Genomic DNA, 16,679 nt, shown 5'->3' with positions numbered 1-16,679 from the left:
AGTTTTGATTTGCTTTGTCTTTTTTTTTTTTTTTTCTTGAATTATCATTACCTGGGTTTTGTATCACACTAATGCTAGCCCTACAAATTTATTTGGAAAGTTTCCTTGGCTCTTCTACTTTCAGAAAGAATTTGGGTAGAATTAGTATTTTTTCTTACTTAAATGTTTGCTAGAATTATCAATGAAGCTATCTAGTTTAGAGGGGCTTTTTTAAGATTTTATTTATTTATTCATTAGAGACAGAGACAGAGAGAGGCAGAAACATAAGCAGAGGGAGAAGTAGGCTCCATGCAGGGAGCCCGATGTGGGACTCGATTCCAGGACTCCAGGGTCATACTCTGGGCCGAAGGCAGGTGCTCAACCGCTGAGTCACCCAGACATCCCTAACTTAGAGGTTTTTTATGTGGAGAGACTATTTTTAATAAAGTAGTTTCTATCAACACAGTGTGTAGCACTAAGAATGAAAGGAAATCAAGTTGTGAAAATCACCATTGCCTAAATGCTTCCAACACACACAGTTCTATCAAACACTGTTTCCCTGGCTTTGGCTATAATGAGAAGCAATTTAAATTATTTCAGTAGTCTTTTCAGACAGAAGTACAATGCTTTTTATACATTCTTAAAGACCTTGTCTGCAGCTAAATAACTCCACTAGCCAACAGGAGTATATAAAACTGATTTCTGTCAGTGATGCTAAAATGTTTCCCCTCAGCCCTGTGCCTTTGCACTGGTCAGGCTACAAGTTAAAGGTGAAAGAGTTACATAAATATGACTTACCTATTCATGAAGTATGTTTATTCTCTTAAATTTTTTTGAAAAATATTATCAGCTCATAACAATAACCTTAAGCAATAATATAAAAGATACATAAAAGAAAAAAATACTGTCCCCTTGCCTTGTAAATAAGAAAACCAAATATTGGGGGATCCCTGGGTGGCTCAGGGATTTAGCGCCTGCCTTTGGCCCAGGGCGCGATCCTGGAGTCCCGGGATTGAGTCCCACGTCCGGCTCCCAGCATGGAGCCTGCTTCTCCCTCCTCCTGTGTCTCTGCCTCTCTATCTATCTCTCTATCTATCTCTCTATCTATCTCTCTATCTATATCTATCTATCTATCTATCATGAATAAATAAATAAATAAATCTTTAAAAAAAAGAAAAAGAAAACCAAATATTGGGGCACCTAGGTAGCTCAGTTAAGCGTCTGCCTTCTGCTGAGGTCATGACTGCAGGGTCCTGGGGTCAAGCCCTACACTGGGCCCCCAGCTCAGTGGGGAGTCTGTCCCTCTCCCCTCCCCACCCCCACTTGCGGGAGTGTGAGTTTTGTAAACATTGTATTGAGGGAGGGCAAGAGCCCTGTCTCTCTTACTCCATTGTTTCCGTCAGGAAAGACTGATACAAACAATTGCAAAGCATGTAGTGTGGCACCTGACACATTTTGGGCACTCAAAAAACATTTATGGGAGGAAGGAAAGTGTTGAATTCACACCTGGGTTACTATGACTCCTTGGCAAGTTTAATACTGACTGCTTTATCTGTGTAAACAAGGGGAAATGTCATTCTCCTTAAAGCCATTCACTGTCTCATGAGCTCATTCTTTTCCTTCCTCCTCATGTGTCTTTGTTCCTTGAGGCCTGCCTTCTCTATAAATCTGTCTTGTCTATAAGAACTCCCTTCTTCAGGGAGGCTGTCTTCAAACTCTTTCTTAGAATCCAACAGCATAGGAATGCCTGGGTGGCTCAGTGGTTGAGCGTCTGCCTTTGGCTCAGGTCATGATCCCAGCGTCCCAGGGATCGAGTCCCACTTCGGGCTCCCCTCAGGGAGCCTGCTTCTCCCTCTGCCTTTGTCTCTGCCTCTCTCTCTCTGTCTCTCATGAATAAATAAGTAAAATCTTAAAAAAAAATCCAACAGCACTTATAAACTCTGCCATACTACTTAGCATTTAATCCACAATGGGTTAAAGGGAATCCACCCCTTTACCAGCACCCATCGCTGTCCTGGGCATATAGCTCATTAAATACTTTAGTTGCAACTGGAACAATCTTGTGTGCCAAGGCTCTTCACTGAAGTCTGAAGTATAACCTCAAGATTTGTTATGAAAACCCTTGAGTAGGGGATCCCTGGGTGGCGCAGCGGTTCCGCGTCTGCCTTTGGCCCAGGGCACGATCCTGGAGACCCGGGATCGAATCCCACGTCGGGCTCCTGGTGCATGGAGCCTGCTTCTCCCTCTGCCTGTGTCTCTGCCTCTCTCTCTCTCTCTCTGTGACTATCATAAATAAATAAAAATTTAAAAAAAAAAGAAAACCCTTGGGTATAAGGAACAACAAACTGGGAAAAACTGGAAAATGACCCTGAAAGCTATTAAATATCAGAATGATTTTTCAAGTGAGTTTGTATAATCATATTTAAATTAATTTAAATATATCTGTTAGATGAACACATAACTAGGTATTACCCTGCCTGAGGCAGAAGTAACAGACTTTCTTTAGTGTTTTCTATTTCTATGGGCCCATATATATATATTTTACCAACTCAGACCTTTGGAACTTCAGAGAAAAGGGAAAGCAATTGTTTTTTCCCTGTATTTAGTTTGAAAATGGTATCTGAATAGCTCTCACCCTGTTCTGCATCCATTTTAATGGAGAAATGGCTAAATCTAGGGCTAAAGCAGGGACTAATAAAAGATGAGCCTGGAGTATCTTAAAATATCAGAAAGTAAAACACTCAAGAAACAAAACAATGGGGGTATATCAAAGGGACAGAGGAGCCAACTGAAAGAGCTCCCCATGGCCAAAGCTGGAACATTTGAGCAATGAAATAATGTAGTACTGGATTATAGCCCAAAAAATAAATTAAAAAAAAAATTTTAAAGACCCATGAGGGGAATCCCTGGGTGGCCCAGCGGTTTAGTGCCTGCTTTTGGCACAGGGCATGATCCTGGGGTCCCGGGATCAAGTCCCACATCAGGCTTCCTGCATGGAGCCTGCTTCTCTCTCTGCCTATGTCTCTGCCTCTCTCTGTCTCTCTCTCTCTGTCTCTCATGAATAAATAAAATCTTTTTTTTTTAAAGTATTGGGTTTATTTTTTTTTTAATTTATTTATTTATGATAGTCACACAGAGAGAGAGAGAGAGAGAGGCAGAGACACAGGCAGAGGGAGAAGCAGGCTCCATGCACCGGGAGCCCGATGTGGGATTCGATCCCGGGTCTCCAGGATCACGCCCTGGGCCAAAAGCAGGCGCCAAACCGCTACGCCACCCAGGGATTCCTAAAATCTTTAAAAAAAAAAAAAAAAAGACCCATGAGTTCATTCAGATATAATTAGGTGGCTGAATAAATGGGGAGGCAAATTTCCCATAGAGAATTCCAAATAATACTCTGCTCTTCCCCTTAAGTGTGGACTACACTTAATGACTTACTTCTCTTGTAAAGAGAGAGGAAAGTAACTTTACAGTGGAGAAAGCTGGCAAAGACTGCCTTAGCCAAGTAATCAAGATTAATATTATCAGTGGCAAGTCCCCATGACAGTATGTACTCTTGATATATGTGATGAGAGAATGACGCTTCACCTCTGTGGTCTTCCTCCCAAAAACCGTAACCACACTCTAACTATGAGAGAAACATCCCAACTGAGGCACATTCTACAAAATATCTGACCCATCCTCAAAACTATCAAGGTCATCAAAAAGAATGTGGGCAGCCCGGGTGGCTCAGCAGCTTAGCGCCCCATCTTCAGCCCAGGGCCTGATCCTGGAGACTGGGGATTGAGTCCCAGGTTGGGCTCCCTGCATGGAACCTGCTTCTCCCTCTGCCTGTGTCTCTGCCTCTGTGTGTGTGTGTGTGTGTGTGTGTGTGTGTGTGTGTGTGTCATGAATAAACAAAATCTTAAAAAAACAAAGAATGTCCAAGAAACTTCACAGCCTATAGGAGTCTAAGGAGCCATGACAACTTAATGTAATAGGGTATCCTGGAGGAGATCTTGGGACAAAAAAAAGGACATTAAGCAAAACTAGTGAAATCCAAATTAATTAAGTATGGAGTTCAACTAATATCAATACTATTTCACCATTATGACACATGTAGCACATTACCAGGGGTTACTAGACATTACCTGGATGTGGGGTATATGGAACCTGTGTACTACCTTTTACCTTTTATGTAAATCTTTTAAAATAAGAAGTGTACTTGAATAGTTCTAAAATACAATCTGGACACCAGGTGACTAATGCTTATCTCCACAACTATGCTTTTAATTTCAGGGTGCTGGTGACAGTTTCGTGGGGGCTTTGGCCTTCTACCTGGCTTACTACCCACATCTGTCCTTGGAAGAAATGCTCAAGAGATCCAATTTCATCGCTGCAGTCAGCGTCCAGGCTGCAGGAACACAGTCATCTTATCCATACAAAAAAGACCTGCCACTTGATCTGTTTTGATTACTACTAACCCTAAAATAAACATACCTGGAAATAAAATGTACTTGGGGGAGGGAGGTGGCTCCTCTTAGCCAGCAGCTTACTATAAAATACCCTCTTCTCCTTTATTTGCAAATATGTTGATTTATGAAGTCATCCTCCAGCTTTCACTTATTCTTTTATAATGATGATTTCTTTGCTTTTTATGTATTTGCAAGAGCCAACCAAAATTAAGATCCCATGCCCGGGAACTATACAAACATTAGCACCAGCAGGAACCAGCAAACTCACTAGCCAACAGATTATGAACACTGTGTGTCCACCATAGATCAAGGGTTGTGGATAACAATATCTAGAGTCGGAGCAGAGAATGTTAAATAAAGGGGGCACATGGACTGTTCAAGCAGTCCCTAAGAGGGACAGCTGATACTCAGCCTTAGTGTTGCCAAAGCTTGTTTTGCCAGGGAAACCAGAAGCTTGGATGTTCATTGAAATTTTATCAATGTTTGTATCAGCAATTGATTTTTTTAAAAACGTAAACACCACCTGTGGGCCACATTAAGCTCATGTGCTGAAGGGACGAATCATTTGTTAAGCCAGATTTTAAGCTGTTGTTTTGCTTTGTTTTTAATGGTGATTCCTGTGTGTCACAGACCCTTTGTGTCAGGCTTGCCCAGGATCAGGTGAACAATTTTTCTTGTAACCCAGTATCATATATATAGTTTCAACCAAAAAAAAAAAAAGCGAAGATCTCACCTATTATTACTTTGAGGCAGAGTTTTAACAAAAGATGCCAGAAAATAGCTAATGGACTATAATACCACAAGCCCCCTGAAAGTCAACAACTGTCTACATCTAATTCCAACTTCAGAAAGGCAAAGCCATTCTTACGTATCCTCCATAGACAGGGTGGGCCACAGGGAGGGAACACTGGTTTCCTCATGCTTGGGGTCATGGTGAGCACACCATCAGTCTTCTACATAAATGCTTTAAATGGTGTAGGATATGAACCAGCACAACTCAAAACAGAAGCTGATCCTTCTTATATTCAATCAGAAATGTGATCAGAAGAAAATTGGGATGCCTGGGTGGCTCAGCAGTAAGCGCCTGCCTTCAGCTCAGGGTGTGATCCTGGAGTCCCGGATTGAGTCCCACATCAGGCTCCCTGTATGGAGCCTGCTTCTCCCTCTGCCTAGGTCTCTGCCTCTCCGTCTCATGAATAAAAAAATCTTTAAAAGAAGAAAACTGAATAATTCTGAAAATCTGTAGTAAACAATAGCTTGAGAAAGTATATGGATCTGGGTAGGGCAGTCTTACTTTACGTGAACATTAGGGATTATCAGTGGAATTTCCATGTTGGTTAGCTGTGTGGTACCATGCTGCAGAAGTCCTAGCTGTGTCTCTATGGAAATACTATAGTTCTTTAAAAAAAAAAAAAAAAAAAAAAGGAAATTAGAAGATAAAGGGAGTCCAAAGCATTCCTAGAAACTCCTAGATACTGCTTTAGTGACCTAAGTTTGAGAATTGGACCAATGGCATTTTTCCTAATTATATAAGCACACAACAAAAGTTCTCATGGTTTCTTTTGTGTTACAACGCTGGCCCACTTCTTATTCCTGTTCAGCATTACCCTGTTATATCACACAAGAGTTTTTTCAAGATCACTCTGGAGAGTGACTCTGCCTTTCCTATGAAGTACAAAGAGGAGCAGACTGGAAAGTCTTGCACAAGTTTCATTATGGAAACTTTCTTTTATATGAAACAATGGTTATTCTTTAGTAATATAGTTGTTTTTTATTTCAAAGAGTGGGGGAAAACATCACTAAGAGACAATAGCACAGGCTATTTTAATATTTTTTATTAAGGGCTATAAAAATATCCAGAAAGATAAATAAATGTGATGCAATGATATATGTCCTAATATGAAGAACTTTCTTTCAGTACATTGTTTTTCTTCACAATGGCCTTCAAATCACAGGAGGCAGTGATTCCGTGCTATTTCCTCTTCTTTTATTACACACTGCAGAATTTCTGAATCAGTATCCCGCCCTTAGTCTTCTCATTTATAAATCAAATTCATTTTCAATCCATTGTTTAGAGGGAGCGTATTTTCTTCTGTTCCACAAAGAGGACTTTTGTTTTCACTGTAAGAGAAAAATGAGTTGTAGCAGAAAACTAAAAGCATCACCATTTCTAAATAAAAATACCTATCAGACTACAAGTACTCTCCTTTTTCTTATTTTACTATTCCTCTGACACGGGGATGGAGCAGATTTGCAAACTCAGTTCCTCAATCCCAGAGGCCAGAGAAACCTAGAGAAAATGGGAAGGAAGCCAAGGGAAGGCTCACCAGCCAATCAGTGGCACATTTGGTACCCCACAAAGTCATTTCTCACCCAATGTGAAATATCCAAATTAAAAAAAGCAAGGAACAAAGCATGGAAAGCACTCAAAGTCTTCACCCAGTTAATGAACACTCTTGCAGAAGATTAGCAAGACCAGACAAGAGCTGGACTCCAAAGAAAAAAGCAACAAGAACTGAGCAGACCAAGGAAGAAAAGGCAGTCTGGCTAGAAGAGTAAATACACATCAAACCTTATACTTTCCAGAGATGCCTTAATATATCCAAATATGGATTCTGTAGTATGGTAATAGAATGAAAACTATAACCAAAATCTCATTATTGAAAATACCATAACAGAGTATAGCTCTCTGAAACAAAACCAAAACAAAAGTACTAATTGCCTGGGGTGCCTGGATGGTTCAGTCAGTTGAGTGTTCAACTCTTGGTTTCAGCTCAGGTCATGATCACAGGGTCAGAAATCAAGCCCCGTGGGATCCCTGGGTGGCTCAGTGGTTTGGCGCCTGCCTTTGGCCCAGGGGGCGATCCTGGAGTCCCGGGATTGAGTCCCGCGTCGGGCTCCTGGCATGGAGCCTTCTTCTCCCTCTGCCTGTATCTCTGCCTCTCTATGTCTATGTCTATTGTGAATAAATAAATAAAATCTTTAAAAAAAAAAAAATCAAGCCCCGCTTTGGGCTCCATGCTCAGCACAGTCTGCTCAAGATTCTCTCTCCCTCCCCTTTCCTCTCTGCCCCTCCCCTCACTAATACATGTGCAGATGCTCTCTAAAATAAGTAAATGAAGGGCAGCCCAGGTGGCTCAGCAGTTTAGTGCTGCCTTCAGCCCAGGGCCAGATCCTGGAGACCCGGGATCGAGTCCCACGTCAGGCTCCCTGCATGGAGCCTGCTTCTCCCTCTGCCTGTGTCTCTGCCTCTCTCTCTGTGTCTCTCATGAATAAATAAATAAAATATTTACAAAAAATAAAATAAAATAAGTAAATAAAAATAAAATCTTTAAAAAAGTACTAATTGCCTGGATGAAAGGTCAGGGACTAGTGCTGGGCAGTAAGGTTTTCATTGTTCTTAAAATGCCTTATAGCACTCCCCGATTTCAAAAATAATAACAGGAAGGTTAACTTAGGTCCATTTCATAGAAAAAGTAGGAGCCTGGAGTTGAAACTGGGTTTAAACCTGGGCGGCGCAGCGGTTTAGCGCCTGCCTTTGGCCCAGGGCACAATCCTGGAGACCCGGGATTGAATCCCACGTCGGGCTCCCGGTACATGGAGCCTCCTTCTCCCTCTGCCTGTGTCTCTGCCTCTCTCTGTGTCTCTCTCTCTCTTTGACTATCATAAATAAATAAAAATTTAAAATAAATAAATAAATAAACCTGGGCTCTACATTTATATCTGCTATGAGTCTTTGGGCAAATTTCTCAAAATGCTCGGCTTTCAGCTTGCTTCCCTATAAGGGGGATAACTCCACCTCCCTCACAGAATTGTTGTCAGGTATACAGTTGAATTGAAAGGACACATTGCTATCCATAATCATAAACATAATTTTCTGTCAAAATATTAGCTGCTTAATTCATAGAAGAATGAATCTGTCAAACTCTTTCCTTACATCTAACCTAGATCTATTCTGCTTCAATTAAAGTCTATATTGTCTTGTTTAGTCATCCAAGGAATCAAAACTGACAAGTTTTCATTTTCTTTACGATAAGCCTTCATATATTTTTTTTAATTTTTTTTTATTTATTTATGATAGTCATACAGAGAGAGAGAGGCAGAGACAGAGGCAGAGGGAGAAGCAGGCTCCATGCACAGGGAGCCCGACGTGGGATTCGATCCCGGGTCTCCAGAATCGCGCCCTGGGCCAAAGGCAGGCGCCAAACCGCTGCGCCACCCAGGGATCCCAAGCCTTCATATATTTAGCAAAGTTAAATAAGCTTACGCCTCAGCCTTTAATCCTTCCTCGTTGCAAATGAGCATCTAGTTTTATATGAGGAAAAGGAGTCTGAAAAGACACAAACTGGTTCTAGCCAGAGTATGCTATGAAATGCTCAAATAATTGGGAACTCTTCTGTTTCCTTTATAAAGTAGACCAATAAAACATTACCCTTAAACTAACCATTTACTCACTGCAATAATATATGCTGGGAGAACTGCCAAGCTATTTGGTACCTTGGGCAATGGGGCAGGCCCCAAGGCGAACATCATCATTCTGGCCTGCAGGGTATTCAGGAGGTGGGCAGAAAGCCAAGCAGTCCACTGTCCCAGAACATTTTCTTCTTCAGAAAAGACAAAGTTGTGCGGTCAAGGTTTAGACCATCCCTTATCAGAAAAGCTCTAACAGTTTGTTTGAAATTTATATATGAATCTGTTTCTCCCACTTTCAACTTATGATCAGAACTGCTCATGGTTGTGTTCTTTCCCAATCTCAAAACTTAAAATCAATCTAATAATAAGCTCCTAACACTTCTACACTAAGTATGAAAATCCTGATACATTTTCATACTGAAAATATAAAAGGTTATTCAAGTAACATTTGTTAACAGTGGACAAGTTCCTAAAAATAAACTCTAAGGGAGCTTAATGCTAGAAAAACAATTACTTTAAAGTTCATCACTCTGAGTTTTCATCAGCTGATCTAAAGAAATCAGAGGGAGAAAAATACCACACCAACTCAGTATCATATTGCTGTGGTCTGAATACTTGTGGTCTCCCTACCCCAAATGCATATGTTGAAATCCTAACCCCAAACAGGATGGTATTAGGAGGTGGGGGCCTCTGGGGAGTACTTTGGTCATGAGGACGTTTTCATGAACAGGAGTAACGCATTATAAAAGACCTCCACAATGCCTACTTGCCCTTCCACAGGCTACTAGGAAGAGGGCCTTCACCAGAAAGCAACCATGCTGGCACCTTGATCTTGGAAATTCCCAGGCCCAGAACTCTGAGAAATAAATTTCTGTTGTTTATAAGCCACCTAGTCTGTGGTATTTTGTTATAGCAACCCAAAAGGACTAAGACACATACTCTATCATTCTAGTAATTTTTCTACCATATGAGGTATCACCCTGAAATTCAGACTCCCAATCATCAGGTACAAACCTAGAATCTCTTTTATGTTATGATAAAGAATGACCAAAAATTTTAACACCATAAAAACAGCAGGGAATTTTACTTTTGTTGAAGAATGGAAATTATCCAATTTTAAGCTGACAACAGGGCTTATTTTGAAGGTGATATTTTTATTTTTCTTAGACATTAATGAATGCAGCATAATGAACGGTTCAATAGTGGTTGTGAGACCTTCTGTACAGACTCTGAAGGTGGCTATGAATGTAAAATGTAGCTGTTAGCCAGGATTCACACTTAGAGCCTGCCCAGACATCATGCACTGCTGGGTTTAACCTCCTGTGAAACCTCTCATTAACAGGTCCCTACATAGAGTAGTTTAGGGCCCAGGCTTTGGAGTCAGACAGTCTTGAGTTCAAATCTTTGTTTAAACATATTTTAGCTGTGTGTCCTTGATTAATCAAGATTCTTGACAAGAGATTTCTCATCTACAAAATGGACATTGCCTGGAGAGTACAGGTGCTTGTGTTCATGACATCTGAAGATACGAGATTTGTATAGGTAAGACAGACCTTTCCATTTTTTTTTTTTTGATCATTCAAAGCACTTGTTTGTTTCCTTTCTTTTAGGGATCACTGTCTTTTATTGCCTTTATTGTCCTTTTGTTGTTTCCAGGGGGGGAAGGGAAATTCCGTTCCTATTATTCCATCTCGGCCAGAAGTAAGAGTCTATGAGGTCTTAGTTAATGAAAAAGCTGATTATGAGGTTAAGTAACTGTCTTTCATTATATAAGAGATTAATTTTGGGAATAGGATTCTGATACCAGTTCAATTCTGATCACCAATTGGGTGTCTTACAATTCAACTCAATTCTGCTCTCTTTTTGTGCCCTAGCATAGCCATGGCTCGTGGTCTCAAGAAGCATCTGAAGCATGTGCAGCTCCAAAGCACTAGATGCTAGATAAACTGACCAGTGTGTTTGCTTCTCATCCATCTACTGGTCCCCACAACCTCAGAGAATGTCTCCCACTCATCATTTTCCTAAGGAACAGACTTACGTATGCCCTAACAGGAGATTAGGTAAAGAAGATCTGTTTGCAGCGTTTTATTAAGATTGATGGCAAGGTCTGAACCGATATAACCTACCCTGCTGGTTTTATGGATGTCACCAGCATTGACAAGACATCCATCTGATGTATGACCCCAAGGGATGCTTTGCTATTCATCACATCACACCTGAGGAGGTCAAATAGAAGTTGTGCAAACTGAGAAAGATCTTTGTTGGGACAAAAGGAATCCCTCAACTGGTGACCCATGATGCTCACACCATGTGAAATCTTGAGCTCATCAAGGTGAAGGACACCATTCAGACTGATTTGGAGACTGGAAAGATTACTGATTTCATCAAGTTTGACACTGGTAATCTGTGTATGGTGACTGGAGGTGCTAACCTGGGAAGAATTGGTGTGATTACCAACAGACAGACACCCTGGTTCTTTTGATGTAGTTCATGTGAAAGATACCAATACCAGAGCTTTGCCACCCGGCTCTCCAACATTTTTGTTATTGGCAAAAGCAACAAACCATTTCCTTTCCCCATTGAAAGGGTATCTGCCTCACCACTGCTTGAGAGAGAGAGACTAGAGACTGGCAGCCAGAGCAGTGGGTAAAATGGTCTGCAGGTGATGTGACTGGAATTATGTTTAATTAAAGATAATACAGCATGATTTAAAAAGAAGAAGAAAAATCTTGATAGCAGCTACCAGGGATTAGTAACTCAGGAAGAGCCAGACAAAAGTGACACACAGAGGCAAGGTATGGGGAAGGGGCACAAAGCTTCTATGCCCTTTCCCAGCAGGTCACCCTCCCACAATCACTACACGGTCACCAACCCAGAAGCTCCAGTACAGTTCTTATTAAGAAGCAATTATAAAGAGACTGTTCAGAATCCAGGACACAAAAATGAAACAAATGGCCTGGAGTTTTAAAATAAATAATTTGTTTGCTAGTTTATATAAATCTGCTCATGAAATCCAAAAACAAAATTGGGCTCCTACCAATAGCAATCAGCTGCTGTCTTTTGTTTGTAAGCAGGCAATCTGGCCTTGGGAACACTTGTCTCTTTTGGACAAATACTTCTATCTACTGAGACCTTTAAAAAAAATTTATTGAGAGAGAGAAAGAGAAAGCACAGGCAGGGGGAGAAGAAGGCAAAGCAGACTTTCTACTAAGCCAGGAGCCCAATGTGGGGCTTAATCCCAAGACCCTGGCATCATGACCTGAGCCTAAGGCAGACACTTAACCGAATGAGTCACCCAGGTGCCCCTTACTGAGACCATTTAAAGTTACCATTTATTATTGCATTTTAGCAGAGGGTATAAAATGGAAAAGGACTTTTCTTATCTTCCAGCACTAATATACAGATACCATACTTCTTAAATTCAAATCTGGACTGACCTAACTGCTTGCCACTGTCAGATGATCCCAGGAGAATAGTTCCTTTCTTTCTGAAGATACTCTTTTCTTTGTTTCCAGAACAGTATCAGCTATACTTTTTACATGGCTGGTTTCCTTCCCAGAAAGAAACCTATCTAAAGGATAGAATAGAGGTGAAATCTGCCTCTTCCCAACTTTATGCTGTATCTCAGCATCCCGTTTGTGTCTCTCAAAGCACTGAGAAGAACATCATTTTCTTCTTTCTTTCTCTCCCTTCCAAACCAGATTATAAGTACCACGAGTGCGGAGACTAAGCTTGAATGTGTCCTGGTATATCCCAGCACCTGGGACAGTAAGTGGCACTACAGTAAACATTCAAAACTCACTTGCTAACTGAATGCTACAGAATTAAAGGGGCTGCAAAACTGCCAAGATATGTTAAGCTTCATTCTGGAAAGGGCAGCAGACCTTGAAAGCATCTGAATTTATTTTGGAGTAATTTATCTGAATCTTACCAATTGGGTCATAATGTAAGAGAGTGAGTTTCTCCCGTAGTCGGCTTCTCTTAGTGTTGAAGGAGTAACCTGTTCCAGCTTGGCTCAGCATTTTCACCAGAATGGTTCTAAGATTTAAAAAGAGGCTATTACAAGCTGAGGAAATAGACTAAAGTCAGTCACAGGAGGATGGCGTATTGTGAGAACTCTGTACAGTAGTATTAGTTGTGGGAATATCACTTAGCCCTAAGAAGATTCAGTTCTAAGACAGCCTACATTTTCCATAAACCACAGTTTCAATGGCTCAGATTTCCAAGGTTTGTTTCATTATAGAGTGCCTTGGTTATCAACTAACCAAACAACAAAAATCAAACCACATTGTGGGAACACTCAGACACCCACCTCTTGGAAGGAGCAGAAGTCAGGAGGGGTGAATTTGCAAAAGTATTGGTAATGCTAGGTGACCAGTCACGAAATTGTGAAGATGGCCATCTCAAGAAAGAGCCCTCTCTTCCAGGATGTGCAATAGGAGTAGTCAGAAAGGGACAAAATAAAGGGATTGGAACTTTTACACTGCTAACATGCAAAACCTTGTTCCCCTTCATATTTTAAGTTATAGTCATCCAAAGAATAAAGTTCATGTTTTGCCTCACTAGACCTTTTAATACCTTGTACTGTTACTTTTTCATGTGTCTGGCTTCCCTGTGTAGACCATGCTATTTTATTTCTCATCTAACTCCAAAAAGAATTTGTAGCACCTACAATACATTACACATCTTTGTCTCCTTTTCGATGTCTAGCACAGTGCCTCACACATAAGAGGCATACACTTGCTAATTAAGAAAGACAATAATTAGTCATTCATTCAAAAAGATTTAACAAATACTTATTAAGTGCTTACTCTGTGGAATGCACTACAGGAATTGCAAAGTTCTAAAAGGCTATAGCTGCCCCCGCCAGGAACCAACAGTACAGTAAGGAAGGTGAGTTGTGTAGACAAGGTCTATAAGGCAAGACATATTTGACAGATGTCACAAGAAGGATACAAAGAACATTAGAGGCAGGGAGTGACTCTAAAGAAACCAAAGGCATGGGAGGTTCCTAAAGAACCTGGAGGGGGAAACCCTAACATAAATAACTGGATTGTGGGAAAAGCAATATGAATAAAAGCTATCTTGGAGAAAACACTAACTTACATGTTTTTCATTAACTTTAATCCAAAATACCTAGTTTTATGATCTGTGATGTGTCTTGGGTTGTAAGCAAAGGCTGCATTAGAATTTTCCAATTTTTTTTTTCCTGGAAAAGAATTTTCCTATTTTTAACACAGAAAATCTTACTTCAGTTATTGTCTACAAAATTTATTTTGAGATGCCACTTTGGTATTTATAGTCTCTCTGGTATAGTGTGGAATCTTTCATCTTTGCTATTTTTGAAATGCTCATTCCATGAATGCAAAGGATTACAAAACTCATTAAAACTGACTGTAGTTCAATCAAATCACAGCTTGTTCAGCCTGATTCCTGTAGTGGGTGGGATCCAGACAAATGGCCCTGGGTCCTCCCTCTGAGGACACAGAAATATGGTGGTAGTCCAAAAAGAGAGCATGGGAACCCTGATGTTTTGTTTAGGAACAAGACAACAAGAGCTTCTTCAATTATTTAAACACTCACTTAAGTAGGTCGTTGGGCAGAAGGGAAAATATTTTTTGAAAGAATTCATAGAGCCAAAACAATTCCCCAAGTAAATAATCCTCAAACCAACTTTCAGAAAATCCAGACCAAATGCTTAGTTAAACCTAAGGAAGTACTGGCAGTGGCTGGAAAAACAAATTGAACATAAACAAGTAAAAAAAAAAAAAAGAAAGAAAGAAAGAAAAACCTTACTTACTTTGACTTGCTCTTGGCAACTTTTTTGCAGAGAGGAAAGGTTGAAAGAGAAAAGAAAATATCAATTTATTAGCTTTTTTATGCAAAGTTCATAGAAATGTCTGTAATACATATATGTAAGTAACGAAGTAGGCCATGGCTTGCCATTCAACTACTCCCTAGCTTGTAGAGCTCCCGCTAGGATTCTAGAAGGAAGACAAAGATCCAAGAAGACCAACACAATTCTGGATATAATGCTTTGCACAGTCTCTTTTCAGGTGGACCGGTTACTTTCCAAATCTTTCTAAGATCTGCTCCGTATGTTCCTCTCCTAAAGTGCAAAATATTTGCAATGGAACAAGCCACTGGTTTGACAAGTTAGCCGACGCTAATTGGAACCACCGTCATATTAGGTGGAGGAGGGAAACTACCGAGAGCCCAGCTGTTCTGACTTAGGGTAAATCACTGCCCGGCTCAGGCCATTTCCCCATCTTCAGAGTTCGAAGCAAGTGAACTAAAAATTCTGAGGTTTTTCCCCCAATTCGGACATGCAGGGATTGTACCAACATGTCCGTACAGAGGACGGGGAAAAGCGCCCCGCTCCTGCTGTTCAGACTCTACAGTCCCCGCGTCGGACCCCAACGGGACCCAGAACCAGCGCCGCAGACCCCCTCCTCCAAGTACCACCCGCCCCCAAAGGGGAGGCGCGCCGCGGGGCATGCCGGACGTTGTAGTCCAGAAAGCCTGGAGAGTCGCAGCGCCAGCTTCCCGGCCGCCGCGTGCCCCCGACCCCGCACCGTCCCGACGCCTGCCTCTCGCCCTCGCCGAAGGCCCTGCCGCCGCCTCCAGCCCCACTCACAGGTGACCGCGGACAGGAACATGGTGACAACACCCCCGCGGTCTCCGAAACGGGCCCAAAGTCGCTCAACAAACAACTGCTTCCGGGGCACACACCTTGTCCCGGAAGAGGACGTCGGGAGCTGCCCGAGGCCACGCCCCCATATAAATCTTCAGGCCCTCCCCCACCGGTGGCTTGAGTTCGTTGCAGGCCCGGCGTCTTACTGCAGTGGGGTTGGAGGTTGGAATCCCCTCCCTACCAGAGAATGAGTTTAAAAGCGCTCAGGTCCGCGCCCTAGGCCCTTCCTCTTACTTCTGGGTCAGAGTTAGGTCCTTACACACTTGTTTCATTAAATAATCGCCACCACCTGCCTTAAAGCCATAGGAACTGTGTTTCTCAGCTGCTCCAGGCTATCAGGTCCCCCCTGTATTTCCTTAAAATGTTTCCTTTGGGGACGCCTGGGTGGCTCAGTGGTGGAGCATCTGCCTTTGGCTCAGGACATGAACCTGGGGTCCTGAGGTCGAGTCCCACATCAGGTTCCCCTCGAGGACCTGCTTCTCCCTCTGCCTGTGTCTCTGCCTCTGTCTCTCTCATGAATAAATAAATAAAATCTAAAAAAAAAAAAAAAAAGTTTCCTTCGTTTGCCTCTCCCCAACCAATTTCATCTCCACCTGGTTAAGAGCTGCTCTCAGTCTCTTTAGAGTTAGAACTCCCACCTGAAGACCCCCCATTCCTTAATCTGTTGGATTTCTAAGAGGGCACCACCTTGAGCATCTTCTGTTAACTGCTGTATCCGAGCACCTGCTGCACCTGCTACAGTACCTCCAAGAGGGGCTGGACAACAGGTTTGGGGTCTTCACGTAACTTGTTCAGTGTCACAAAACTAGTAAATGGCAGAGTCAGAATTCCAACACAGGGCTTGTATGGAGACTCATGCCTTTCCCACTAGACGTTGGGACCTACTACTAATTTGCATCTTCAATTCTTCACGTCTCTCTGCAAGGAATCTGGGCTCTTTCAACACCAAGAGCATCTGTAACCTCATTTCCCAACTAATAATCAGGACTTCTGGATTTTTTTCCTAATCTGTGATTTTGTCTGTATATTAAATCTTACAAACGTGAAATAAAATTCAATCTCATGGATTCTCTTCACAAAAAGTAATAAAATTATTCGAAAGAAAATGTAGCTCTTCATGGGGCACCTGGGTGGCTCAGCTG

General features: G+C 41.7%; 2 protein-coding genes and 1 pseudogene across 20 annotated transcripts in view; 2 read left to right on the top strand and 1 right to left on the bottom strand.

Annotated features, from left to right (window-relative positions):
- RBKS (ribokinase) overlaps positions 1-5,859 on the top strand; it is a 92,817-nt gene extending 86,958 nt beyond the window's left edge. For all 10 annotated transcript variants that reach the window (XM_025454314.3, XM_035701058.2, XM_025454312.3 and 7 more), the window contains one exon: positions 4,255-5,859. In XM_025454314.3, coding sequence (XP_025310099.1) covers positions 4,255-4,428 — 174 coding nt within the window. In that variant the 3' untranslated portion in view covers positions 4,429-5,859. The remainder of the gene's footprint in view (positions 1-4,254) is intronic.
- Positions 5,860-6,250: 391 nt separating this feature from the next.
- Positions 6,251-16,212, bottom strand: MRPL33 (mitochondrial ribosomal protein L33). Of its 10 annotated transcripts, none has more exons than XM_049096122.1 (6): positions 15,434-16,210; positions 14,644-14,662; positions 13,950-14,052; positions 12,775-12,881; positions 8,928-9,034; positions 6,251-6,551 (listed from the first exon to the last, which is right to left on the bottom strand). In XM_049096122.1, exons 1-6 carry the CDS (start codon positions 15,500-15,502, stop codon positions 6,549-6,551), a joined length of 408 nt encoding a protein of 135 aa, XP_048952079.1. In that variant the 5' UTR covers positions 15,503-16,210; the 3' UTR covers positions 6,251-6,548. The 10 variants fall into 10 exon arrangements, with proteins under 10 accessions (XP_048952079.1, XP_048952080.1, XP_048952084.1 ...); XM_049096123.1 differs by having other exon boundaries at positions 13,980-14,052; positions 15,434-16,209; XM_049096127.1 differs by lacking the exon at positions 13,950-14,052 and having other exon boundaries at positions 14,640-14,662; positions 15,434-16,205.
- LOC112664606 (40S ribosomal protein S4-like) lies at positions 9,032-13,938 on the top strand (annotated as a pseudogene).
- Positions 16,213-16,679: the final 467 nt, after the last annotated feature.

This window comes from Canis lupus, chromosome 17, assembly GCF_003254725.2.
Source record: "Canis lupus dingo isolate Sandy chromosome 17, ASM325472v2, whole genome shotgun sequence".
NCBI classification, from domain to species: domain Eukaryota; kingdom Metazoa; phylum Chordata; class Mammalia; order Carnivora; family Canidae; genus Canis; species Canis lupus.
Note: the sequence above shows the minus strand (reverse complement) of the source record. Positions and strands in the feature narration are given on the sequence as shown.